This window comes from Sciurus vulgaris, assembly GCF_902686455.1.
Source record: "Sciurus vulgaris genome assembly, chromosome: 11".
NCBI lineage: Eukaryota > Metazoa > Chordata > Mammalia > Rodentia > Sciuridae > Sciurus > Sciurus vulgaris.
The window spans coordinates 9,905,284-9,933,271 of record NC_136472.1 but is presented as its reverse complement, the minus strand read 5'-3'; the positions used below and the strand labels follow the sequence as shown (position 1 = coordinate 9,933,271).

General features: G+C 47.7%; 1 protein-coding gene and 1 pseudogene across 4 annotated transcripts; one reads left to right on the top strand and one right to left on the bottom strand.

Moving 5' to 3' along the window:
- Positions 1-104: 104 nt before the first annotated feature.
- On the bottom strand, positions 105-27,665 carry PLAAT3 (phospholipase A and acyltransferase 3). Of its 3 annotated transcripts, none has more exons than XM_079102241.1 (5): positions 27,532-27,665; positions 27,056-27,132; positions 17,020-17,122; positions 14,341-14,609; positions 105-1,763 (listed from the first exon to the last, which is right to left on the bottom strand). In XM_079102241.1, exons 2-5 carry the CDS (start codon positions 27,068-27,070, stop codon positions 1,662-1,664), a joined length of 489 nt encoding a protein of 162 aa, XP_078958367.1. In that variant the 5' UTR covers positions 27,071-27,132; positions 27,532-27,665; the 3' UTR covers positions 105-1,661. The 3 variants fall into 3 exon arrangements, with proteins under 3 accessions (XP_078958367.1, XP_078958366.1, XP_078958368.1); XM_079102240.1 differs by having other exon boundaries at positions 27,496-27,639; XM_079102242.1 differs by lacking the exon at positions 27,532-27,665 and adding an exon at positions 27,312-27,464.
- Positions 2,292-4,224, top strand: LOC306641009 (CDGSH iron-sulfur domain-containing protein 1-like; annotated as a pseudogene). Its single transcript has one exon. The product of its transcript is annotated as a CDGSH iron-sulfur domain-containing protein 1-like (transcript).
- Positions 27,666-27,988: the final 323 nt, after the last annotated feature.

Sequence of the window (27,988 nt, the reverse complement as noted above, 5' to 3'; positions counted from 1 at the left end):
CAGGTTCCGCCCTCCAGTGCAGCAACAGACTCCAGCAGCTCACTGTCAATAATTTTTCAGGTTCTTGTCTCACAAATTCAAAAAACGACAACAAAAAGCAAGAGTGAAAAGAGCAGGATTTATTCAAACGTGAAGAAAAGAGACTGAACTCTCGCAGGGCAAGAGGGGACCCGAGAGCAGGCTGCCACTGGAGTAGGCTAGTCCGGGGCATTGTGTAGCTCCTGGGCCAACACTATTGGTCCAAATTTGTGCTAATCAGGTCTCGGGAAAGTACCAATGCTGTTGGCTGGCCCTTGAGCCTGAACTCTCCTGTACCCTGCACTGGCGTTCACCCCCTCTTCTGTGCGCCAGGCCCTCTGGGGAACGTGGAGTGCCTGTCTCATCCAACACGTCCATCCTTTTCACCTCAGTCATTGTGTTCTTATATTTAAGTGTGTCTGTTATAAACCCTTATTTGTAGATTCATTTTTTTAAATCCAGGGTGATGTTCGTCTTTTACTTTGAAGTTTAGTTCACTTATGGTGATTATCAATATATTTGGAATTAGTTCCTCCATTTTATTTGGTTATTTCTATGCATCACTATTTGTACGTAATTTTTCCTTCTTTATTTTCCACTTTTTAAAAATTGAAGGGGGTGTGTTTTGTTTTGCTTTCTTGAGTTTGTCCTCATTCTTTTTTCTCCCTCTGCTATTAGTTTGGAAGTTACACTCTCAAGAGAGTTTCAGGAGACCAATTTTTTTGAGTTTGGTCTGTGTCTCAAGTTTGGGGAGTTGTGAGCTCCAATGAGATAGCACATCAGCCGGCCTGAGACAGAAAGGAAACTACTGGAAGAAAGGTACTCTCCAAACACTGGGACCTTGAGAGAGCTCTTACCAAGCACCAGCTGGGGCAAGGCAGGAGGGAGTAGCCCCGGGGCCATCTGTAAATCCTGCCCAAACCTGCCATGGGCAGGATGGTCCCCAGAAAACCAGGGGCAAGGAAGGAAACATTCCAACCAAGTAAAAGGAAGCATGCCCTGAAGAAGGAAGGGCAGTCAGCCTCAGCAGTATTTCCAAAGAACCCACCGCAGCCCCTTCTGAGAACACGGCCCTGGCCCGTCAGGCAAAGCTGATTGGCCTGATGGGAGTTACCCGACCCAAAGGCAGCCAATGGGTAGCCTGAGCTGTGTGGTGCTAGCCAATCAGATTCTCAGGAACTTGCGCTTGAGCGCACAGAGCTGCGGCGGTGGGGAAATGATGCTGAGCTAAGGCAGGAAGGGCAGGGCGGGAATGTGGGATCGGAGACTTGGAGGTCTGACGAGCGGAAGTGGAGAGGAAGCCAAGGCACTGAGGAGGGGAAGGGACAGGCAGTGTGTCCCGACAACCGGAACTCCCTCCGGAGGTCTGATTTCTGCAATGCAAAGAACACAATCTTCAAAGCGAGAGAAAATCATGGAAGGGAGCCTGGAACAGAGTCAGCGCTTCCCTCCATGGAGGTCACACCAAGCGTCAGTGTTGCAGTTCCCCCCAAAAACTCCTCTCTTGTGGTGCTCTATTTTATTCTGTGAAAATAAGCCTTATTATAAATCAGAATGAAATCCACAAATCAAACCCCAAACACTCTAGCTAAACAAAACCCTCTACAGTATAAAGTCATTCCTAACAGGACAGTCACTACAACCTATTGCTTTTGTTTCTTGTTTCTTGAGAACATGACTCCAATGAGGCCCAGGGCTGCCAAGCCCACTCCTGCGATGCCCGCCGCCATGACGACATCTCTGACCTGCAACAGAAGAAGGGGTGAGTCAGACTCCACGGCAGGAATCGCAGAACTGGCTGTACATTCAACAGGACAAGGCAGCTCAGGGCACCTCAGGGCCCCTTGGCCTCCCTTGACCAAATTCAGGAATCAACAAATGTTGGCGGGGAAGAGCAGGGGACAGGATTGGATGGAAAAGACTCAGTGGGTGCAGCCAGCTGGCCTGGACTTCACAGAATCCCGAAGGTGGGAAACTGTCTTCACCCTGTGGCTATTTAAAGAATATAAATCTTCAGAGGGTGACTGTGGAAAGGACAGGGAGGTGACCGCCAGAATGGTCAAGATCCTGGCCAGCTACTGGAAAGCTCTAGAAGCTAGTGTGAAGTCAGGAAGGAATTGTTACTGAGAACAATAAAATATGACCCGCATGAGAACGTGGGCCTCCCCATGTGTCCCAGCACCCGTCCTGCCAGCTTAGAAGTGCTCTTTCTATTTTTTGTTTATTTCTTTGTTTACAAAAAAAAAAAAAAACTTTCATTTTAAATTCTGATCTGTGCATAAAATTCATTTTTATATCACAGTTAAATCTAGAACAAACTACAAAAATGTTAACACTGAAGTTTTCAACAGAAATCTATTTAGATACCTTAGAAAAATTAAAGAAACAACAGCAAGTCATTTGCTGCTATAAGGCTTATATAAAAAGAAACAAACATTCACACATTTTACTGAAATTTTCAGTAAATAATTTTAGCCATAATACTTATTGCAAAATTAAAAGTTCAAAAGTTGTGTGAAAAAAAAAAATGTGTGGCTCCACAGCAATTACAATTCGTAATGAAAACACTGAGCTAAATCTCTCTGATCTAACCAGAACAACCCAGAGACAAACCCACATAAATACAGATATCTCTTACTAGACTAAGGTGCCAAAAAGATTAGAAAAAAGATAGCCTCTTCAACAAATGGTGCTTAGAAAACTGGAAATCCATATGAAGTAGAATGAAATTTAACCCTTATCCCTCACCTTGCAAAAAACTCAAAAAGCTAGGAATTAGACCAGAAACACTGCACATTCTAGAGAAAATGTAGGCTCAACACTCCATCATGTCAGCTCAGGAACCGACTTCCTCAACAAGACTCTTAAAACACAAGAAGTAAAATCAACAAACGGGATGGCATCAAAATAAAAGGCATCTTCACAGCAAAGGAAACAATCAAGAGCGTGGAGAGAGAACCTACAGATGAGAGAAGATCTTTGCCACCTGCACCTCAGGTAGGATGTTAGTTTCCAGGATGTACAACTAACTCAAAAACTTAACATCCAAAAAAAAAAAGTTAAATGGACAAAGGAACTAAACAGACACTTCTCAAAAGAAGAAATATGAACAGCCAACAAATAAATGAAAAAAATGTTCAACATCGATCACAATTAGAGAAATGCAAATTAAAACGACACTGAGATTTCATCTCACTCCAGGCAGAATGGCAGTTATCAAGAATACAGGTAACAATAAGTGTTGGCCAGGATGTGGAGAAAAGGATACACTCAAACATTGCTGGTGGGACTGCAAATTGGTACAACCACTCTGGAAAGCAGGGTGGAGATGCCTCAGAAAACTAGGAACAGAACCACCATTTGACCCAGTTATCCCATTCCTTGGTATATATCCAAAGGACTTAAAATCAGCAGACTAAATGATTCAGCCACTCGATATTTATAGCAGCTCAATTCACAATAGCTAAGCAATCGAGCAAAACTAGGCGCCCTAAAACAGACGAATGGATAAATTGTAGGAGTGCAAAAGATAGCAATACTGGAGGCTCTCAAAAAGCCCACCAGGATCTCCTCACAGTGACACTCAAACTTAATGAAGACCCTCCCGTCCCCATTCACTCAAGGCTTCCGTTGGTAGCAATCATCCACCCTTAATCACGAGCAGGAAGGTTCGACTGAAGTACCACCCGTCTGAGGACAGCCTCTAAAATTAAAGACAGAGAGGAAAACCAACATTTTAAAAAGTCATCTGAATAAACAAATAATATCTAGAAAAGAAACCTCATTAGAGAATAGAGGACACGGTGCTTTGACTCCGGCGGTCTTTACTAGCCCATTTGGGGACGGCGTCCTGCGCCTACGCCTTGCCAGTGACGGCACCATGGGTCTGACTTCCCATTCCAGCCTACAAGTTGAATGGATTGCAGCAGTCGCCATTGCTGCTGGGACAGCTGCTGTCGGTTACCTAGCTCACAAAAGATTCTGTGTTAAAGATCATCGCATAAAGCAATGGTAAACCTTCACATCCAGAAAGACAACCCCAAGATAGTACATGCTTTTGACAAGGAGGATCTGGGAGATAAAGCGTATTCTGCCATTGCTGGAAGTCCAAAACAAGTTCCCATTCTGTGATGGTTCTCACACAGAACATCAGAAGAGACTGGAGACAACGTGGGACCTCTGATTGTCAAGAAAAAAGAAACTTAAATGGATGCTCTTAAGCTTTGATGCTACAGACCAACTTGCACTGATGTTACCTGATTGTTGAATTAGAATGATCACCACTTCCGTCTGATTCACCTCCCCTGGGTTCTAGATGTGAGATTGCAATCTTCAGCTTTCACATTCATGGCATTTGCCTTTCTTGTTGAAACATTGTGGTGCACATTTGTTTAAACAAAAAAGGAAAACCAACCTTATGGCCTGTGGGTTATTCTGGTCTTGTAAGGATCCGTTTCTTTAAATTTAAAATAATGGTATTAGACTATAGTTGTATTTTGAAGTCAATGTATTAAATTATTCTCAAAATCATGGGGAAAAAAAAGAATAGAGGACACATTGAATCCAATAAATAAATAAATGCACAGTACAATAAAAGTAATAGAATATTGAGAAAACAAACAGTTGACAGAAAATAAAAATATGATACAGGTGACAAACTCAATAGGAAAGTTGAAAGACGGACTTAAGGAAATCTCTCAGAAGGAACAGCAAAAAGATAGAGATATAGAAAATAGAAGCCAAAGATTTTTTAAAAATAGAGACTAAACCAAGCAGTCCAACATCTGAATAATATAAATTTCAGAAAGAAAAGGGAGGAAAAATTAAAAACGAAATAATTCATGAAAATTCACAAAAGCCAAAGAATGTACATTTTCAGATTGAATGGTGCTCTGGGACCACCTGGATGGATAAAAGTAGACCCACGCCAAGGCACATAGCTGTACAATTTTAGAACACTGGGTAAAGAAAATATTACAACTTCTGTGCTAGGGGAGAAAACCAGGAAGCAGAAGAGAAAGCAGGAATCAGGATGGCTTCGGAAGCAGGAGGACAGTGCAGGATTGCCTGAAAACTCTGAAGTAAAACAATTTCCAAGCTAGAATTCTGCCCTCAGATAAACTATCAAATCAAGTTTAAAAATTCAGACACCAGGGTCTCAAAAAATATGTACTTGTCAATGCATCCTTTCTGAGAAAGCTGCTGTTAGGGTTCCAACCAAACAAGAGAGAAGAAAGAAGACAGGAGATACAGGTGGTGGGCGCTCCAGTGAGGGAGACTAGGAAGTGATCTCCTTAGAATAAAGCCCAAAGGACCCCCCAGAATGACAATTTAGTGCCAGGTGAAGAAGACTAACTGGCAGGGCTGGGGGCGTAGCTCAGTGGTAGTGCTTGCCTGTCATGCTTGAGCCCTGGATTAAGTCCCCAGCAAGAAGAAGGAAAAAAGGCAGGGAGGGCGGGGAGAAGGAGAATACTGGTAGCAAAGATGTGAGTGTCCTAATTCCAGGAACATATAAAGATGTCGTGCTGCATGACTGCCAATCAATTTATTTAAAATGGGGAGGTGCCCAGCACAGTGGTGCCCACCTATAATCCTAGCAGCTTGGGAGGCTGAGACAGGAGGATCGAAAGTTCAAAGCCAGGCTCAGCAAAAGCGAGGCGCTAAGCAACTCAGTGAGACCCTGTCTCTAAATAAAATACAAAATACAGCTGGGGATGTGGCTCAGTGGTTGAGGGCCCCTGGGTTCAATCCCTGGTACCCCCCTCCCCCCTCCCGGTGCAACGTGAGAGGGGCTCAATGGGCCATTGCTGGCTTTAAAGATGGAAGGAGACCTCAGAACAAGGAAGGCCGGTGGCCTCTACAAGCAGGAAAGGCAAGAAAATGGATTCTCCCTGAAAAACCAGAAAATGCCAACACCTTGATTTTAACCCAGTGAGACCCATTTTGGAATAATTTGTTCCAAGTCACCAAATTTACGGTGACCTATTGTATAGCAGGAATAGGAAAGCAATAGCCTACCCAATCCAGTTGCAGCAGTGTGACTCAAGAAACTGGCATGCTGGGGACTGCTGTCACCGCCGCCCTGCTGCACTGTTTCTCACCTAAAGAAACCTCCGGAGGATGCCATCTGCCTAATAAGAGAAAGAGCCAAGAAGCAGGAAACCAAGCGATCACAGGAGCGGGGAGGAAGGAAAAGCAATTCAAAGGGTGACAGCCGAGGGAAGTCCAGGAGGACAGCCACACTGTTGGCCAAGGGCACACAGGACAGGTTAATGGAGAAGAGATGGCTGGAGGAGGTGTGTCCAGGGGAAAAAGTTGAGAACTGTAGAATATTACCTTATTAAAGATAAAGTAGGGGCTGGGGTTGTGGCTCAGTGATAGAGCACTTCCCTGGCATGTGTGAGGACCTGGGTTGGATACTCAGCACCACATAAAAATAAATAAAACAAAAGATCTATTGACAAGTAAAAAAAAGATTAAAAAAAAAGATAAAGTAATGCTAAGGAGCTGGGGGAGAAGCAACCATAGTAACAAAAGTTTAACCCTCATGTATCAAGAAGAAGCCACCAAAAGAGCACATTTTAAATTGTGAATCAAAAAATAGAACTACACACATACTATCTAGAAATTTGGAAATAGTGCCAAAAAAAAAAAAAAAATGACTACAAGAGCGATAGGAAGTGATCTTGGATGGAGGCTGAGAAGGGAGAGGTGTGGAGAAAGGAATTGTATGTGTCACTGTAAGTTTAACTGTTGGATAACTTTTCAAAATGTGTGGAAGGATTATTTTTTGAAAGCCAAATATTAGCCAGGCATGGTGGAACATGTCTGTAATCTCAGCGGCTCTGGAGGCTGAGGCAGGAGGATTGCAGGTTTGAAGACAGCCTCAGCAACCTCATGAGGCTGTTAGCCATCTAGCAAGACTTGTCTCAAAAGAAAAATTAAAAAGGGCTGGGGATGGATAAGCACCCCTGGGTTCAATCCCTAGTTTCAAAAATATAATTTAATTTAATTAAAAAAACTTTTCCAGAAAAAAAAGAAAGAAAAAGACTCACCTAAGTATGCCCAGGAATTTATACAATACTTTATCATAGTAACTTCAAATATGAACATTATGTCTACAACACTCGAAAGGCAAGGGAGCAAAGATGAAGTCATCACACAACGGCCCAGTGTCCCGAGGCAGGCAGTTCAGCATCAAGGAAAGGGCCACAAGAAAACGTCGCTAACTTTTTGGCCCGAATATCATGCTAGGAATCAAACCCAGGGCTCATATAGAGGAGTTTGAGTGCTTCAACGGTTAATTTGTTTTTCCTTCTGCCCAGGTTTATCTGGGCCACAAACGTGTCCAACATAGCAGTGTGCAACACCAGCAAACACACCACGTAACCAACAACACCCAGTGCCTAAAACTGAGGTTCTCAGCAGCCAGAACTCATGCTGAAAAAGTCCTGTGGAGCTGCCAACCGGAGGTCTGACTGCTGGCCAGTCTTCCAACCTTCCTCTAAAACATACTCAGATACAGTTTTGTGGTAGGCATGCTTCTGCTGTTGGGTTACCTTGCCAGGGAACCTGCAGTCAGTCACTTGCATCTGGTATTTTCCTTGCTGAACCCTTGTGTCAGGGTGGGAGAAATGGTCTGCAGATCATGAAGGAGGAACAATATGGCCCCAATTCTTTACAGAAGCTCATGGTCTGAGAGCAAACGCCAATGCAGCTGGTTCAAACAAAAGACACATTGTCAAGGAGAACAACACTAACTCCATTGTGTGTGGTCCAGCTTTGTACATAGTCAAAAAGTGTGATTAAATACAAGAAAGTGGTATCTAGTAGTCCTGATAGCGCAGACCTTTTAGGGAAAACAGTCTGCCCATGAATCCGTGCCACCTGCAGATGCCGTTGATAATGTTCTTGTTGCACAGCAGACAGGTTTGGCCGGCCCAGCCCTGTGCTGATGCTACAGGAATTCTGATGGGGACACTGGCTACCTGATGTGTACCACAGGCCTTTACATCAGAATCTTGTCCAAGAGGAAAATTATCCCTTGTTAGAAATCTTAAGAGAGCCCTTTCTTTTTTTTTTTTTTTCCCAAGTGGGCAAACTGAAATTCTATCAGTACCGACAACTGTTTATGTGACACAGCGCTTCTGAGTTCAACCCGGATCCAGGGCTGGGGTTGTGGCTGAGTGGTAGAGTGCTTGCCTAGCAAGTGTGAGGCCCTGGATTCCATCCTCAGCACCCCATACAATAGATTAAAAATTAAATAAAATAAAGGTATAAAAAAATACAATAACACTTTAAAAAAAGCCGAGTAGTGCTATTCTGAAAGCAACTAAATATCAACTTAGAGATTACAAAACAAAGTTATAAAATATATGTGTAGAAGTTGGCCTTTATTTATAGTAACATTAAAGTGCTACCCCCACAGTTTATCCAGATGTACTGTCCACATCTTCAATCTTAATATTTCATCTAATTCAAACTAAATTATGAGTGCGGCCCTGGGTTGGTGGAGGTGTTTTTTTAGTATAATTCAGTGCAAAGACTACAGAGGTTTACTTAACAAAATACACTTTGTGGAAGTCTGTGTATTTTTAAGAAGATAGAAAGTTAAAAAAAAAAAAAAAAAAAAAAAAAAAAAAAAACTTTTCCTAGAATGCTCTTAGACATGTAAGACACGAATTACATTTTCATTTAAATTCATGGCTTCAGTTTTTTCTGGAAAGTGAGATAAGTCATAAGCACTCTGTTGATAGAAATCTACCCTGCTTCAAAGAGCCAGCACAAATCACGGCTCACTGGATTCTCAGGAACAAAAATGTCTTCATGGAAAAACGCTGCTGGACTTTTTCCAGTTTCTACCCATTGTGCCATCTTTAGTGAGAGGGACACCTGGGGAGGTTACATTTTAATTTGGCGCTCAGCACAGATTACAGTCGTGACTCCCCTGGGCTGGGTGTCCTCAAGCCAGAGCAGTTTTGCCCCAGGAGGAGATCTGGCAATGCCTAGAGACATTGTTGATCTGGGATGGGATGCTACTGTGGAGACCAGGGATGCTGCCAGCAAGTCACAGTCATGCAGAATCATCTGACCCAAAACTGTCAACAGCACTGAGGTTCAGAAACCCACAACCTACATCAAAAAAGTGAAGAGGAAATCTTTGAAACAGAGTAGGTGGCACTTCTCTTGATTTTATATTATATTCTGGTTTCACTTTCTGTGATGAAATCAAGTGGACTGGTTATGCTGCTTCATTGTAGTCTCACTATTTTTGCCTCTTTCACTTGGAGGGGTCACTTAGGGCTCAAGCCACAGGAAGGAAAGTGTGACATGCCCAGTCATATTGTTTCATTTTGCAAGAAGCGTTGAATTACTGTTTACAAAGAGAAGAGATGGTAGAAAATATTTCCTAGTTATTTCACTCTCAAGATTTGGAATTTCATTTAAATGTTCTAAATGTCATTGTGCCTAATGACATGTGTATTTTACTAAATGGTGTAACAATTTTGCATTGAAAACATGTTCTAGGGAATGTAGGTGCAGCCCATTAGAATGTGTCCATCAAAAGGAGGGCGTGTCTCAGAAGCAGGGCACGAGGCTTGGTAGGTTTCTACTGCTGGTCACGGGGTGAGCAGCAATTCCTTCTTTGTCTTCCCTTTGAAAGGAAATGAACTAGAAACTAGAAACTATTCAGAGCGCATCGTGGTAGCATGAGACTTGTGAACAAGACAGAAGAGGCCTTTGCTCTCACTGAGCTTACAGTCTAGCAGCAAAACATCAGAACTATAAATAAATAAAGAGATCTTTTATCGGGTACACAGTGGTATCATTGAGCAAATCACTTCCAGAAGAACAGCAGTAACATTCGTACTGTGTTTGCTGAAGACCATGTCCAGGTCGCTGCTACCTGGAAGTGACTGATACGGCCCTGGTGCGAACCTTCAGGAAGAAAGCAGGTGGGACAACATGAATCAGCCACGAGGAAAAAGACTGTGGACAGAACGGCCTGGGTGGAAGAGCCCAGAAAGAAGCTGAACCAAAGCCAGGCAAGCCAAGCCAGCCCCGCAGGCAGAAATGGAAGCTCCCAGCAGGACACGGCCGCCTGTGATGAAGACACCAGCCCTCAGGCTGTTGCAGAGGATGATTCCCTGACTGCTAAGCAGAATGCACAGTCACGGGTGGTTTTCTGAATCTACCCCAGGAGAAGACTCCCGTCTTAAGTCCTTTGAGTGCCTGGAGGAAGGATCAGAGCAAGACCTTTCTCAGCAGACTTTTGAAGCAAGTTCCCTTCTTGAACCTTCTTTGGAATACGCGAAAACGGGGGCGAAACAAGAGCTTCCTCAACAGACCATTGAAGAGAATTCACTTCGTGGTGTTCTGAGCACAGGAGAGGCAAAAAGCTTCCTCCCAGAGAGATACCCTGCATTGGCACAGCAGATCCGAAACAGCCCACGGTACTTGCAGGAAAGGGGCCAGGAAACCAAACAGGCCGTGGTCACACCTCCTTGTTCGTGGTCCCAAAGAGCACGTGTGTGCAGAATGTGGGAGAGCATTCCCAGAGAGCTCAAAACCAGAAAGGCATTTTCTGGTTCCTACTGGGGAGAAGTCATGTCAGTGCACCTGTGAAGGGTGTGGAAAGCGCTTTCTCTGGACTTCGATCTGCGTGCGCACGTGTGCATCCACACTGGGAAAAACGTTTTGCCTGTACCTTTCCAGGCTGTAACAAGAGAGTTGTTCAAATAACCTGAAAGTTCGCTGCTTAACTCATTCAAAGGCAAAGAATGAATGAGAAAGAAGTTGGAAAATAGGCCTCAGAAAGGATAAGCATTAACAGAAGAGTGACTAGGGACAACTATGCCTTGTGGACTATTATTTATGAGGAGGAACTTTTAAGTTAATATTACAACCCTAAACAGCATGGTTTTGTTGTTACCAAGATGCTCTTAAACTTTGCAATACCATTTTAAGAACATTGTGTGTTCCAGTGTATTTCCAACAGAAAGATCAATTTACCTCAAAATATCTTCCTCAAGGGGCTGGGGAGATAGCTCAGTTGGTAGAGTGCTCATCTCAAAAGCACAAGGCCCTGAGTTTGATCCCCAGCACCGGAAAAAAAAAAAAAAAAAAAAAAAAAAATCTTCCTCAGTATCTATTGGATTACTGGATGTGCAACTTGTATTCTCACACTTTATGTATAAAGATAACTTTTAATCTTGTAGTTTCCAACCATATAGGTTTTTGCTGTTGTTGTTGTTGTTTGTGGTGCTGGGGATTGAACCCAGGGCCTTGTGCATGTGAGGCAAGCACTCTACCAACTGAGCTATATCCCCAGCCCTCCAACCACATAGTTTTTAATTTTAAAAAATATACTTCATGATTTATGTGATAATCCTAGATAATGAATATTGTGCAGTAGATTGTCAACAACTGAGTAAATAATTCTTTAAAGCTAAAAAGAAAGAAAAATGTTCTACTTATATAAACTTGTAGATCTGTCCACTATTCTACTAACAGAACCAAAGAATAGATCAAAATGAGATGATTAGGATTTATTTGCAAATCTTCCTAACGTAGCGCCCTCGATTTCATGGAGAATCTTCCTGCTTCCAAAGGCTGTACTGTAATCTGTATTTGGAGTTTTTTGCTATACAGGCATAGCAGGAGGAAATCATCTGTGAGTGAAAGCCTTGAATTTTATGCAGTATCAGCCACGATATGACACAAACTCTTTTAAGCATAAGTTTCTCTTTCCTGTTGATATCGTCACTGCTAAATTAAAAAAAAAAAAAAAAAAAACTTTCATTATACCTAAATCTTCCAATGGATGTTAGTTTTCTAGTTTAAAAAGACCAATAAATGAAAAACAGGAAAGAGAAGATAGGACAATCAGGAGAGCAATCCAGGGTTCAATATTTCCATTGCAGAAGTCCTAGAGAAGACAAAATGCAAAGTTTCCCAGAACTAAAAGAAGTGAGTTTCCAGATTGAAAGGAATCACCAAGTGTCCAGCGCAAGAGATGAAACAGATCCACCCAAGGCATATTAGAGTGAAAAAAGATAAGATTCCATAAGCTTCTGGGAAAACAAATTGGTCCACATATAAAGGCTCAAAAATTGAATGATTCCCGACTCCCCCACCACCATAACCAAAGCTAAACAGTGAAGCGCTGCCTTCAAAATTCTGGAAAAAAATGATTTCCAGCCTAGGATTCTATACTTAGCCAAACTGCCAATCAAATGTGAGGGGAAAATGAAGACATTTCCAGGCACCCAAGGTCTTTCATTTTGTTTTTTAATATTTTTACTGGTAAATGGACACAGTACCTTTATTTTATTTATTTAGGGTTTGTTAATGTGGTGCTCAGGATGGAACCTGATGCCTCACACATGCTAGGCAAGGGCTCTACCACTGAGCCACAACCCCAGCCCCAGCCCCAGCAAGGTCTTTTTAAAATGCTCCATTTCTCAGTAAACTGTTAGAGGAAGTAGTCCAACCAAAACAAGTGAGTGAGCAAGGGAGAGAAAGACGTGAGCTTCAGAGGATGAAAACATCAATGCAGGAGAGAAAAGCCCAGACTCTTTAGGATGCTAGCAAAGGGCACACCAGGAGGACAGCGTGCGACTTAGAATTCAAATGGTTTTTATTTTTATTTTTTTCTTCATGGTGCTGGGGATGGAACGGAGGGCCTCACACAGGCTAGCCAAGCGCCCTACCACCAAGCCACCTCCCCAGCTCCGGACACTGTTTTGAAGACTGTTAGTCCCAATAAGCAGATGCACTGAGAGCCAGCATTCCCAGATCCCTTCTTTCTTTGCATCACCTTTGAACCTGCCATTTCCAGGTCCTAAGTTCCTCTCATGGTTCTGGACACTATCTTCTTTTATCACCTCTCAGAGAAGTGGAAGCCAGACTGCAGCCCAGGGACCCTGGGAGTCTTCAACACACACAGCAGCTATCTACTTAGGTAAGGACTTGATTTCTGTACTAATCAGCCTTGACAGTCATGTATATAAACAGCTGACAGACAATAATAACCCAATTGATTGAGAAAAATAATATGGAGATACCCATCGGAAGGTACCTAAAACCTCATGATAGACAGCAACAGGAAGCTACCAGCACTTTGGGGACCAATGCCATAAGCACGGCTGCTGCCAGCAGTCTGAGGGAAAGCTGAGACTGATCCTTGTGGGTGATGCTGGAAGTGCCTCCCCATCCGAGTCACTGTGGCCCAGATAGGCCAGTGGACCAGGCACAGGGTGAACCAAGCAGAGCACAGGATGAGAGTCAGCAGGACTACTTCCGCTACTATGATTTTTAAGTACTTTTTCTGACTCAGCTCACACTAAGCATAACGATGTTCCAAGCTCATTTGTAAGGAAATCCTCCAAGATCAGTTATCATTCACACTTTTCTCAAGTTGGGGAACTTAGCTAAAACTCCCAAGGTCATACAAATCTCCCAAGGTCCAGACAGCTGGCAAAAGGCAGGCCCAGATTTAGCCCAGGGCAGCTGGACTCCAGGAGCCCATGCTGTTGACCACTATCCTGGCCAAAGAAAAAGAGATTGGATCTCAAAAAATAAAAAGGAATAACCAGACTGATCTTAACCTCAGCATCCACTGAAGAAAAAAAGAACATACTTTTCTGCATCAACAGTCATCAAAAAAAAAAGGGGGGGGGGAGAGTGGCAATGAAGGAGGGAGTGGGGAGAGAAGAGGAAGGAGAAAAGGAGACTCCAGAGTGCGCAGAGTCAAAAGCAGACCCAGTAAGTGAACAGAGCTGCATCCCCTGGGCTGCCCTGGGGCCTGCTGGATGGACTCTTGGACTTCAGCAGGGCTGAGGACAGGGCTACTGGGGAGCCCAAGGGGGCTGGTCACACAGCTCGGCTTCAAGTCCCACCTGCTACTCATCGGGCACAGCTGCACTCGATCCAGGGAAAAGTCGGGAGCAGGCCTGGAGACTCCACAGGGCTTGATCGGATGAAATGGACGGCCACAGCCAAGTTCAGAAGCCCCGGGAGCCTCCGCTTTCCCATCTGCCAAGTGGGAACAGTAAAACCTCCAGGCCACAGAGGCTCCAGGAGGGCTCAGCAATGAGGCTGATCATCATGGCCGTGACTTCCTTTCTTGGCCATCACGTCCCTAACAGCACTGACCTGCCTTGCACATTTGGCGGTCCTCCCACCCGCTTGAGGACAGGAAGCACTTCTCTGCTGCTTTGTCTTGTTCAAGCCTCTATCTCACCCCACACTGATGCCCGGCCACTGTCAGCTGAGGAAGGGCCTGGGGTCTGGGGACGGGGACACAGGCTAAGGACGCACCTGGTCGCTGCGGGGAACTCCGTAGCGCAGCTCGTTCACGAAGTGCTCGCAGTTCTCACTGGTCAGCTTGTAGAGGACCTCCTGCCCCACCATCTCCTCCGCCCGCTGGATGATTTTTCCGGGAGGCAGGGGGGCGTACTTGTCATCGTGCTTGTTATTGACCTGGTACTTGTCTCTCCCGGCCACATCATACAGCAGCTCCTTCTTCACCAGGGCCTTGTCGGTCAGGGCGGACATGATGCTGGCCGCACCGGCTCCTGCCACTTCACCTGAGGACCCACAAGGAGGAAACAGAGAAGGGGTCCAGGAAAGGGCCCCAGGACTCAGAACTGTCCCCCAGCTGGGCATCTGCCCTTGGCCCCACTCACAAGGGATGAGCGAGATGTGGAAGGGTCAGACCCGTGGCTGTGGGCTCTGGAGAAGGCGTGCGTGGTCTCTGAGTCCAGGCTTTTGTACCTAAAGTAAGGACGACTAGGGAAGTTCCAGGATTTATTGTAATTTTTTATAACCTAGAGAAGCTGGTTTTCTGCACCCTTGACAACTAAATGGCCCTCTGGATTATGCAGATATGAGCCATGAGCACACTCTTTCTTCTTAGAGAATAGTGTGAGTCTTTGCTGATCCCATCAGGGCTGGACCTTGGGATGCTGAGGACCAAGGAAAGTTGACTGGTTTCGGGAGCAGGTCCCACAGGGACCAAAACCCCATGCTGCTTCCCTAGGTGGGGTGCTGAGGAGGGTCCCTGGGGACACCAGCAGTCCTGACCAAGCTCCAGAAGCTCGAGCAGAGCAGAAGCCAGTGCAGGCCCAGCACGCCCAATCCAGCCACCTGCCTCGTGGGGAGGGACATGCACTGGGTATAATCACAGGGAAAGTGTGTCCACCCAAGAGGTGGACCCAGGGGCCCAGGAGCACCCCAAGAGGAAACCCACTGTCAAAGAGCCACTGTGGCCTTCCAGAATCGGGCAGCAGTAGCAGCAAGAGTTGATCAGCTTCCAGACCCTGCTTTGCTTAGCATTCCAGAAAGGACCACAGCCCTTTGCCCTGAGCACAATCCTGAGATTTTAGAAAATCAGGGGAGTTCAAAGTTTCTAGTCAGAGAGAAGGTGGTGCCGGAAGGAGTCGCTGAAGGCAAGAGAGGAGGCCCTGTGGAGCCTGAGCTTCAGATAGGCTGCGCTCTCCAGGCTCGGCCCCGCCCCACAGGAAGGGTGGGAAACCGGGCTAAGACAGGTGGGGCAAGCAACATGCCCGTGGCACAATGTTTACCAGGTGCCAACTCTCGAGTGACATGCATGAGCAGCACCCACACGTAAGTAAGGGCTTCCTCAAACTCTGTCCCCTCCGTGCCACCCTGGCGAGTGACGCCCTGGGCACGGGCTGACCCTCAGAAGCTCTGGGTTCCGATCTGGCTCCATCACCCACAGCCTGAGCCGTCTGCACGTGTGACTCCACGTTGCTGGGCCAATGCTGAGCAAACACACCTTTTCTGTTGAAGAAAATATTCAGTAAACCATCACAGAAAGGGCACGTGGATTGGCAGACCACGCGAGACTGGACCCTGAGCAACGTCCAGGTGGGCAGCAGAGCATGGTGGTTGAAGGCACAGAGGCCCCAGCTGAACTGCAGGCCCTAAGCCCCCATGTCTCAGGGCAAGTGTCAGCAGGTGCAACTGCTATTTTTATAAGCTGAGAGGGAGGAAGAGCCCGCCAAGCAGGAGAGAGAGCCAACAGACCCGCCACGGGAAGAGCTGCAGCCTAGAGGCAGCAAAGAGGCCAACGCGGCTGTCGTCCAGAGACCCAGGAAGACCGAAGAGAAGGGTGAGGTCAGGGGCAGGCCCCGCAGTCTCCAGCAGAGAGTGCTGTCTCTGTGTCAGCTGGAATCTTATTCCACATAAGAGGGAAAGGCCAATGGAGAGTTTTTTCTTTCGTGCTGCCAGGGATGGAAGCCAGGTCTCACTCATGCTCAGCAAGTGCACCGAGCAACATCCCAGCCCCTGGTGAGAATTTTAAGGAGAGGAGCGGCCTTTAGAACCATCCCACTGGCTGCGGATTCTGCTCTTGCAGAGCCTGGTGCTTGGGTTGTCAGGGGTGGGAAGAGGACATCCACTCTGGTTACTCCATTCATTAAGGCCCTAACTTAAGAGTAAAGAGGTGGACAGGAGACACGTTCAAGAATGTCCACACCAGCTCTGTCCACAGCAGTCAAAAACTGGCCCCACTGTGATGTCAGATGGAGTTTTCCAATTCAGTGACACCCCCTACCACATCTGTGTATTTTATTAGATTTGCATTGTTTTGCAGTTTAAGTAAAAAGTCTAAGAAAGGGGATGGGGAATCTGCAGCACCGTTCTCCACAGTAAGTGTTCCCGGCCCCAGTTTATGAAGAAACCAAGCAAGGCTGGAAGCCCAAATGAGTGCATAACCAAGTCTGTCCACCCAGACGCCCAGGCTCTTTCCAGGAGTCTTATGCTTAAAAGCAGAGCTGCCCCTGGGACGCCTACTTCAGCCCCTTTTCAAGAACCCCTGGGGTTCCAAGGAGAGAGTCTGGAAACCACCGCCCCACTCCCAAACTGCCTTCTGGTAACAGGAACAAAACGCCAGTCAGGGAGCAAGGAAGAAGCTGGAGCCTCCGGGTATGTGCAGTGCCCCCTCCCCCTCTCCCCAGGCCTGCGTGTCCTTACTTGGGGGGGCCAGGTGGACCACATATCCATCGCCAATGTAGATGGCCCAGTGTCTGTAGAAAGGGCGGAAAATCTCAATCAGGTCTCCAGGCTTGGGCTCTGGCTGGAAAAAGCAAGAAGCAGATGTTAGTGGGGCGTGAGACCTTGGATCCAGGGGCGGGGCTCAGTCAGGAGGGTTCAGTCGGCAGTTCCCAGCAAGCAAGTTCCCTACAAATCACAAAGTGCAAACTGGAAAGGTTTATTAGCTGGAGTCTCTGTCTTACTGTGACTCTTTCTAGGAACATTATAAATGAGCAGTTACTCTGAGCCTAGTACTCTGCTAAATGTTTTATAATCATGACTGAGTAAATGAACGCAGCCATCCTATAAAGGTGAGTGCTATCTATCATGAACCCCATCTATAAGGGAGGAAATCAAGTTGTGAGCAAATTTGCACAAAGCCACACAGCTCAAAAGTGACATGGCCAGGAGTCAACAGCAGGCTGCTAATCCCCAGGTCCATGTCTCCACCACGTGTGAAAGAAGATGAGAGGGGGTTGAGCTCCCCAGAGTCCCTGCCTGTTAGGGCAGCATGGGGCAGAATTTGAGAAAACTTCAGAGGGGTTCAAGATCACGGTCCACTCAATACCACTGACACCCCAGGATCAGACCCTGTGCTGTGTGCTGGGGTGGGGGGGAATCAGGGGGCCAGCCTCTGGGGCCCAAGCCAACCGTCAGTCTCTTAATGATCAGGAAAACCCACCCATTACAATAAAAAAATAAATAAAAAAGAAAACCCACCCAGGACACCTGGAGGCGGACCCATCAGTGCTTGGTTCCAACACCTCTGTCCTCTGCTTAGGGCCAGCAGCAGGCAGGACCAGCACTGCCTTCCACAGATGAAGACATGGCGAGGGCTCCAACCTGCTCGCTCCTAGGGATATATACCTGCGGGGGCTGGCCACAGTCCAGCCAGCACCCCAAAATAAGTAAGAAGAACAAAGGAGAGGACCCACCTATGGAGCCCTACGCCCTAGATAAAAGCGGGAAGTTGACGTCCACATGGCCACATGGGTGGTCTCGAGGTGCTAGAGATGGAGCCCAGGGCCTTGCACACGCCCAGCTCGCGCCCTACCACCGAGGGGCGTCTGGCCCCAGATGGGCTTTGAAACACCGCGCTGAGCGGGAAAATGAGGACGGACTCCATTGCACAAGATCGCCGCGTGAATCAAAGGCTTACACGCCACCACACACCTCCCAGGACCACACCCGAAAACACAAAGGTCAGACAGCAGCACCTGAACCAAAGGGTCCACCTGCCACGTGCTCACATCAGAACGGTGGCCCCTGGGGCGGGGGGAGGAAAGACCATTCAAAGGCTCACAGGCGCCGGGGCTGCGCAGGGCGCTGGAGCCCGGCCCAGTGCGCACGAGGCCCGAGAAGAACAAACGCGCCCTCGAGAGGGGCTCTCAGGGGCCGTGACCAAGGGGTCCAGGAACTGAGGCGATGCAGAGCTCACCCTCTTCCACTAAGTCCCATCTGAAAAGCACGCAGTGCTACGCGGGCCAGCTCTGCCAGACCGTCACTCAGAGCGCACACTCCAAGACCCCGTGCAGAGAGAGCCACGGTCGGACCTCCGTCCGCTTTGTGTGGCCTGTTGGAAAGCTCAAAATGCTTTCTACAGCTCTAAATATCAGAAAAAGGAGAATGCCTTTCACACGCGAGAATTACAGGACATTCCGATTTCATGGTCTATAACGTTTTATTGGAACGTGGCCGCACTCACGCCCGCGCTTTGTGCATGGCTGCTTTCTCTCTGCAGCAGCAGGGTTGAGAAGGGCGACAGCGACCGTCCAGACTGCAAAACCTAAAATGTCTACTCTCCGGCCTCCACGGAGCAAGTGTGCAACCTGTCATGAGGCGAGTGGTATCGTCAGGTGGCTCTGCAGCCAGATCAAGGCTTGGCTCAGCAGGGCGCTTCCAGAGTCAGGAATGGCTGCCTCCTTCAGGAAGGGCTCAGGGAACCCCAGCAGCACAGTGACCAAGACCCACGCAGCACATGCCATAACAATGGCAGAGCTGAGACTCTGCGCCCACGGGATTTCACCACAAAAAGCCTTTATCTCTCCACAAAAGCAGAGTGACAAAGAGCTGTGTGACAGCCATTCTCCTTAGCAAGCAAATTGAGGGGCAATTTCTGGCCTCTGAAATTCAGAGTGGAAAACAACCCCAACAACCTCAGTGAGGGTGGGATAAATAAATCATCCTCCAGCCAGGAGCACACGCTCCACTGGAGGGAGAAGGTGGGTCACATGAGCAGAGGTGGAAATAAAGACAGCCACTTGGAAGACATTCTTATTCCATCTTGGCTTGAAATGCAATTTTTTTCCTTTCTTCTTTCTTTCTTTTTTTTTTTTTTTTTTTTGGTACCAGGGATCGAACTCGGGCACTTGACCACCAAGCCACATCCCCAGCCCTATTTTATATTTTATTTAGAGACGGGGTCTCACTGAGTTGCTTAGTGCCTCGCTTTTTGCTGAGGTTGGCTTTGAACTCCCCATCCTCCTGCCTCAGCCTCCCAAGCTGCCGGGATTACAGGCATGAGCCACCACACCCGGCTTTAAAATGCATTTTTATATATTCATAATTAAAATGTATTATACACTATTACAATCCGAGGAAACACACCAACCACTGCATATTGTACACAGTGAGTAGCTGTGTTCAAGGAGTTTCATATTTTGTTATATGATTTGATTTGTTTGAATTTTCCAGTATAATTACTTTGATAATAAAATTTTTTAAGACTTTTAAATGGGAAAAACACTATCATGTTGATGAACTTGTAGTTTTTAGTTGGAAAATGTAGATATTACATTACTAAAATCTCATGAAACTCTCCGAATTAGAGGCATTAATTTGTTTTTGAATTATTTTCTAGTTTTAAAAAATGTTTAAATAAGCATATATTCACTTTAGAATTGGAAAAACATCCAGGATTTCACAAACATCAGTGTGCTGTTCATTTTGGGTAATTCATCCAAACACTATCAGGCCCAAAAGTGAATAAATAAATAAATAAATAGCCTGGTGCGGTGTGATCCCAGCAACTTGGGAGGCTGGGGCAGGAGGATCCCAAGTTTAAGGCCAGCCTGAAAATTTAGAGAGACCCTAAGCAACTTAATGAGACCCTGTCTCAAAATTAAAATAAAAAGGGCTGAGAATGTAGTTCAGTGCTAAAACACCTCTGGGTTCAATCCCCAGAATCAAAAAACCAAAATGAAACAAAAAAACAAACAAACAAAAAAAAACCCACACACACAAAGCAAAAAAAATCAGAAATATATAAATATATATACCAGATATATATGTGCACATATGTACATAAGTATATATATATATACATAAATATATATGTGTGTGTGTGTGTGTGTGTATATATATATATATATATACGTTGAAATAGATATATATCTATCTCAAAGTCCTAAAAGACATTCCCTCTGGAATGAAATGAAGGGTGGTTCCTCATCTCTCCAAAATTTTCCAAATTTGATGCCACATTTTCAAGTATATAACATGCTTCCCAACATTTTATTATTAAAAAATTTTCTTCAGACGTGCAGTTTGAGTTTTCAAATGTTCAAAGGTGAAGGAGGATTTTAAATGAAACTCTATAGACCTGATGCTATATTTGCTTTATCACAAATATGCCCATCTATTCTTTCCTGTTGTACAGTATCTTTAAATTCTGTTGTTGTTGTTGTTGTTGTTGTTGTTGTTGTTGTTTTTAAGTCATCTAAGAGCTCAAGCAATGAGGGAGCCCAGGGTAGTGACCCCAGCAAGAAGACACACCCATGCTGTGCTCCGGCTACATGCTCCCTGGGTTCCTGCCTCCTCCCCAGAATGAGTGACAGGAGAAATGGATTGCTACTATGAGAGTCATCTTGGGTTTTTGTTTTTGTTTTTGTTTTTTGGGGACCAGGGATTGAACCCAGGGGCATTTTTCCACTGAGCCACATCCCCAGCCTTTTTTTAATTTTTATTTTGAGACAGGGTCTCGCTAAGTTGCTAAGGGCCTTGCTAAGTTGCTGATGATGCTGGCCTCAAAATTGGGATCCTCTTGCCTCAGCCTCCCCAATTGCTGGGATTACAGGTGTGCACCCCCATGTCCAGCTCACCCTCCATTTTTAACAAATCCCCTCCTCCCACACCAGGTAAGTAAGTGGCCAATGATACCCCTGGAGAGTCCCCTCACTTTGGGGGTGCCCACCTCTGCCTTGGAGGACCAAGGGACTCATGCATCTACTCATTCACTCCCTGCAGGGCTGTTCACCAGGTACCAGGAACCTGGGCTTTGTCCACCAGCAAAAGCGAAGATGCCTGCCTTCGTGGAGCTGTTGTTCAGGGGCAGGGAGGAAGACAAGCAGTTTTGCTCAGTAAATAAGCAAATCATCAACTGGGCACCGTGGGGCACTGTCATCCCAGCAGCACGGAGTCTGCAGCAGGAAGATGGCAAGTTCAAAGCCAACCTCAGCAATTTAGCAAGACCCTGGGTTCAATCCCTGGTACTAAAAATAAATAAATAAATAAATAAATAAATAAATAAGCAAATCATCTAGAATATTGGAGGGATAGCAAACAGCACACAGAAAGAAAGAGCTGGGTTATGCTGTGGCGGGAGCACCGGTGGGTGGGCATGGGCTGCAGCATGAAGTAGTGGGCAGAGGAGGCCTCGCCAAGCAGCCCCTGAGCAAGGCAGGCAGTGAGCCCTGCGGATGTCTAAGCCCAGCAAAGGCCCAGGTAGGAGATCCTCTGAGGAGCGAGAAGGCCAGCAATGAGCCCGGCTGGGTGGCGCCCGCCTGTAATCCCAGTGGCTCAGGAGGCTGAGTCAGGAGGATCACAAGTTCAAAGCCAGCCTCAGCAACTTGGCAAGGCCCTAAGCAACTCAGTGAGTCCCTGTCTCTAAATAAAATACAAAAAGGGGCTGGGGGTGTGACTCGGTGGTTAAGGTCCCTGAGTTCAATCCCTGGTACCAGGGGGAAAAGAAAAAGAAGGCCAGCAATGGGGGTGAAGGGCAAGAGTGGCAGGTGGAGGGCCAAAGGGGCCACAGAGGGGAAACCTGCCACCACCCTAAGGCCATGACCCTGACCGACAGGAGACATGGCAAGGTGTGGACCTCAGGAGAGACCAGACCCACGCGGGCTTCTAAAGGGTCCCTCCGGCTGCTGCACTTGGAAGAGACCACACAGGGGGCGTGAGGAGGACGTAGAGACCAGGGCGATAGCTCAGCGGGCCAGGGGCAGGCGGCGAGGAGTAAGAGATGTGGATCCTCAGGGACAGAACAGCCAGGAGGGCTGAGGAGGACAGAGGGGTCAGAGGGCCAGCGGGAGGCTGGGCCGGGCAGGCAAGCGGGCTCAGGGAGGACGGGCTGGCTAGGCGGGCGGGCGGAACTGTTGTCAGGAGCCCTGGAGAGGCAGCCCCTGGGAAGTGGGCTGGGATGAGGGCTCTCTGCGCACAGAGGTGACAGGGAGTCGAGGTAAAGCCTGGCTGAGGCTTACGAGCAGCACGGGAGGGGAGAAGACCCGGATGGGAAAAGCCAGCGCCTGGGAGTTTTGGTGAAGTCTTCAAAGATGAAGGAGAACTTGCATGTGCTAAAGCGGAATTCGAACCCAGAACTAGGGACACCCAAATCCTACACACTGCACTGCAATCAGAGAGCACAGCGCTGTGGTGGGGGAATCTGGGAATGCCCGTGGGGCGTGGGCAGAGCAGGATTCCTGGGGCGGAGCCCAGGCCTGATATGCTGTTAAAGTTCCCGGATGACTCTACTGCGCAACTCAGTGAGACGCACAGAACAGGTGATGTCTACAGGGACAGAGGGTCAGACTGAAAGGTTAGGCTGAGATGGTGCACATGCCTCATTTAGCAGGTGGGGAATAGGCTAGGGGACCGGAGGCCACCCAAAAGCTGGAATATGAACCCCAGCCTGTTCCCCACCTCCGGCAAGAAGAAAGGAGACAGCCTGGCAGATTTCACCCCCTCCAAACAGATTCCATCCAGTCATGGTCCCTGCAGAATGACCCTGATCACCCCTGCCACGGTGCTTCAGCACAAGACCCCGGCTCTGGGCACTGGGCAGGGCCAGGGTGGAAATGAGGGCACTTCTAGAACAATTCGCAAGCTAAGGGGTGAAACAAAACAAAAAGAGTGTTTTTCTTTCACTTGAGGCCATGTCAGGAGGCATCCTGACCTATCCACGCCCCACGGCCTTCTCAGGGTTCGGGGGTTTTGTTCCTTCGTGAAATAGTTCAGGAGTATGAAACATGGAGAGAGTAGCCAGCGACTTACTAACGGGTCAGTCCTGGGCGGCTCCCCCGACTTCTCCCCGCCTGTGCCTCAGCAGGAAACCAGGGATGCTCACAGCACCTGGGCTTGTCCTGAGGATCAAGTGAGAGGATAGCTGTCGAGCACTGGGCTCCGAGGAAGGACTCTGTAAATGGCAGTTTCTGCTGCCGTCATTCCTGGGGGTTGGTCGTTTTTTTTTTTTTTTTTTTTTTTTTTTGCTTGGAAAAGTCAGGCAGCTCAGGAAGCAACTGGAGGCTGAGGCTCAGAGAAGCACCCCGCAGCGGTCTGCTCAGCCACATCGTCCGGTGAGTGTGGAAATCCCTAACTGCCTCTTTCACTTTCGACACGCTAAGGGGAAACGTCTAGAATTTTATGATACAGAAAGAATGAAGATTGGGTGGAACATAGAATGGACTTTCCAGCAGGGAATTGGGAGTTTTTTGCCAAAGTTATTAAGAAAAGAAACCCATGAGCTTAGCATCGATGAGGCTGCATCCAGAGAAGCAGAGCCCAGGCCACCCTTGGGAGGCCTCCTCTGAGTCCCTCTGTGTTCTGTTGCTGTGTGACCTTCAGGAAATAGTTAACCTCTCTGAGCTTTCCGGACTGTTAATACCTATCTAGCAGAGTTTGGGTAAGGAATAACTGAGATAACAGGGTGAACACTATAAAGCCACCTCAACCTACAAGAGGCAGATTCTGTGACCAGGATGTGTTGAAGCTGGAGGGAGGATGAAGGAGAGCAAGGAAGAGGTCTGACTGCCTGTATCTGCCAACATCAGGCCCAGAGAAAATGTGGATGATGAATAAACAGGAGCTGGCCTGACACATCACCCCTTCCCTCACTGCCCTATGCCCAGGGCTCCCAGCCAGTCAGGGAGGGACAGTGGCATCTGCAGCAGGCAGCAGGCCCGACCTCATCAGCCCAAAGGTCACAGGCTTCCTGGAAGAAGAAGGTAAAACTCATTTTCCCTCCCCGTCCTACCCTCTGCCATTGGCCTGCAAACCCCCACCTCCCCTCAAGATGGCTCCACATCTCCACTCCTGCCTGCCTTCCAGGCTCCCCAGCAGAGCGGGCCTTTATGGGATGACTGGAATTGCTGGGCTGAGCCAGGGGAGGGAGTGATCAGCTCCCAAGCCCACCCACACCTGGACTTAAGCAGCATCCTGAGGGCCAGGACTCCATGGAATTCACCAGCATCCACCTGGCACGCACTCATTCTCGCAAAGGCCTGTGGCCTGGAGGGACGTGCTGCTTGCTCCTCGAGCATCTCTAAGCCCCTCTGGAGTGCAGACACAGCCCTGCAAGGACCTGAAGCCCCGAATCAATTTGAGAAGTGTCCTTCCTTTCTCCCCCTCTTTGCAGCTTAACCAGGTCTGCAGGGGTTCTCCAGAACACCTGGCAAACTTAGATCATACAGCAGTAAAAAAAAGAGAGCCTGGATTCGGGGGATGGTATCACTTCTCCGCATTATAGAGCCCCGGGCGAGTTTCAGTTCAGTCTGGGTGTTTGCTTCCTGGCAGCAGCTGGGTCAGCCAGCCAGATTCCAGGACAGCGTGGGTAGAGAAGAAAGGCAAAGACCCGGGACCCACAGGTTCTAGCAGAGAGATTTGGCCTCAAAGTCTCCACTCGTCAATGTCTCCCTGAGGCCCTGGAACAATGAGTTTCTGCTGCCTCGTGGGACAGCCCTATTAAGGGATGACTAGAGTGGTCGGGCTGAGCCTATGGCAAGGGGTGATCAGTTGCCATGCCCTGCCCGAGAGCAGAGAAGAATTACTGTTAAGAAATAATAATAATAATAATTGCCTCCAATTAGCACATTTTTATTTCCAATTTTTAAAGATTGTGCCTTCTGCACAGTGGAAGTTAGATCAGAGAACACACAGCTACTTAGTCAGCCCCCAACACACAGACTCAGCACACATGCTCTGTTTCAACGGTTTCCTAACAGCTCAGCATAGTTCAAGTTCACTTTATACACACATTATGTCACCAACCTATGCAGTCCTAGATTTTCCTGTGTTTAAACAGAAAACAACAGTCTGGTCTCCTAGTGCCAGAAGAAACTAAAACTGACCAAGAACTAGACTCTGGTTCTAGAGTAATGGATGGTACACATGTCAAGTTTCCTGAGTATTTAGTCATTTCCCCTGATTTTTGCACAAGAAGAAAAATTGGGGGAATTTTGCCACATAAAATAGAAATGGATGGTGAATTTTCTGGTTTAGCTGTTTTGGTGAAAATATTTTGAATGTGAGGATCATTAAAAGTCCCTAGAAGCCAGGCATGGTGGTTCACACCTACAGTTCCAGCTACTTAGGAAGCTGAGGCAGGAGGATCACTTGAGCACAGAAGTTCAAGACCAGCCTGGGCAGCGTAGCAAGGCCCTGTCTCAAGAAAGTTAATAAAAACAAAACATTTTAAAAAAGCCACTAGGACCATTTTTAAAAAAAAAAACCTGGGCAGTATTGCAATTTCTGGAATTTTATTATAAATGGGATTTTTATAAATCTCTGTCAAACTAATCCTAAGGCTTAAAGCTTTTCCTAACTAATTGTAACTTTGTTGTTTCATGTGAAAGCAGCTTTCCAAATTAAAATTAACAAAAAAAAAAATGTTCTTTAATCAACTGTGAGCAAAGATGACTTGAAAAATCTAGCTATGCTGAACACAAAATATGAATACGCAAAGAAAATAAATTTTGACAAAGTCACAGACAACTTTTGCAGAAGTTTCCAAAATAGATGGCATTATAATTTTTCATTACTGTAACCGACCTACATTAATACTATTAAAAACTACTAATCTGTTACTTTTTCCTGTTTTCTGCTATCACCTTTTTTTTTTTTTTTACTGCACCGCTTACATACACAAAATTCAACAAAAGAAAATATTCTCTGTGTGCATTTCTTTTCTGATTCGTTTCATGACTATTTGCTGAAAGTAATGTTGTCAGAGGAGAGGGACATTAAGAAGTGACCACTCCAGATGTCACGCCCGCCAGGTATGCCCAGCTCTTTACTTGGATTGAAATGATAAGGAATCACCGTCGGGCATTGCGCCTGTGTGCCAAGTACTGCGCTTCCTAAATGTTGTGACGGAATCTTCATTCTGGGGAATAGAGTGAGTGTGAACTTGATCAAGTCCCACAGTGAGGTACTCGATGGCCTGTCACAAAAATCTGTACTGCGCCCACCCTGCTGGGTGCCGCCTGCTTGACGGGAAGCCTCTGCGAAGCCCCTCACCCACACCCAGGTTAGCGAGGCCGAAACGCGCGGGCAGGGCGGGTCACCGCAGCCAGCGGACCGGGAAGGGCCCCTGCGCGGCAGGTCCAGCCTCAGACATTCAGCTAGCGAGCCCGTCCCGGGGCGACTGGACTCAGCAGGACAGCCTGGCCCTTGCTACCTCCCGGGTCCCCAGGGTCCTGCCTCCCCCGGGGCTGGTTCAGGCAGGGCGGCCCCCAACCTGGCCCGGCCACATAAAATAGAAATGGAGGGTGAATTTTCTGGTTTAGCTGTTCTGGTGAAAATGTTTTGAATGTGGGGATCATTAAAAGCCCCTGGCCCCGCGTTAGGCGCGAAGTCGGGAGACACCTCCAGCCGGTGACGGCGAGGCCCCCCGCCCTCCGCGGGCCCCCGCAAGCGCCAGGACCCTCCCCGCAAAGTACCAAAGCGGCTGGGGGACGAGGAGCCACCCTGGAGCCGCACTTACGATGGGCGCGCGCATCTTCCGTCGCGACGAGGACGCTCAGTGTCCGGCGGGCTTCACTCCACCAGCGGCCGTAATGCCTGCGGAAAGGCGAGCAGGACGCCTCAGGTCACCGACGCGGAGCCGCGCCCTCGGGGCCCGCGAGCGCTTGCCAGGTTGGTCCCCTCCGGGAACAGTCACCGGCTCCCCACGACCGCCTCGGCCCTCCGAGCCCTGCTCGTGGCCTGCGCTGCCCCTTGCGGCGGACCGGGTGGTTCACCTGAGCGGTCGGCTCGGGATCTGCAGCCCGGAAAGTCAGCGGCGGCCGTCGCGCCGGCCCGGCCACTGCGCCGCGCTCCGGCTCCTCCTGCTGGGCTGCCCACCTGACTCGCTTACCCGCGTCCCACCCAACTCCGGCTCCCAGGCAGCCCTCGGGGACCAGAGAGGCGCCCCCGGCGTCTCACCTTTCCTGATGCCCCAGAAAGAATCGCTCCACCCACCTGGCGGACTTGGGAGGCAGGCCAGCCGCCGCAGCAAAGGGAACCAGTTTAATGGCCGCAGAGCCCTGGCCAGCGCGAGGTCACCCCGCCCCTCCCTGTGACTGGCTGATGACAGCCACGCAGAGCTCCTGACCCAACCTCTGCAGGCAGCTGGAGGCCTCCCGCCACGCCCCGCTCTGCCCCGCGGCGGCCGAGTAGTTAGGAACAGGTTGTCTTGCGGTTGATCTTTGTGTACACAGCACACTCAAGTGCTGGGATCCATTTACTTATCTCCTCTAGAGCCCAAAAGTTTTAAATGAAAGTTAAAAAAACACAACATCTTGCCGTTCAGCTTTAATTTAAAGACACTTGAAAAAAAGAAAAAAACAAGCGTAGGAAAGTCATTCTGACCTCTTTTCTCTTTCACTTTTTCCCCCTCCCCTTGGCGTGGTAATGCAAGACTTTATTTATTCTATTA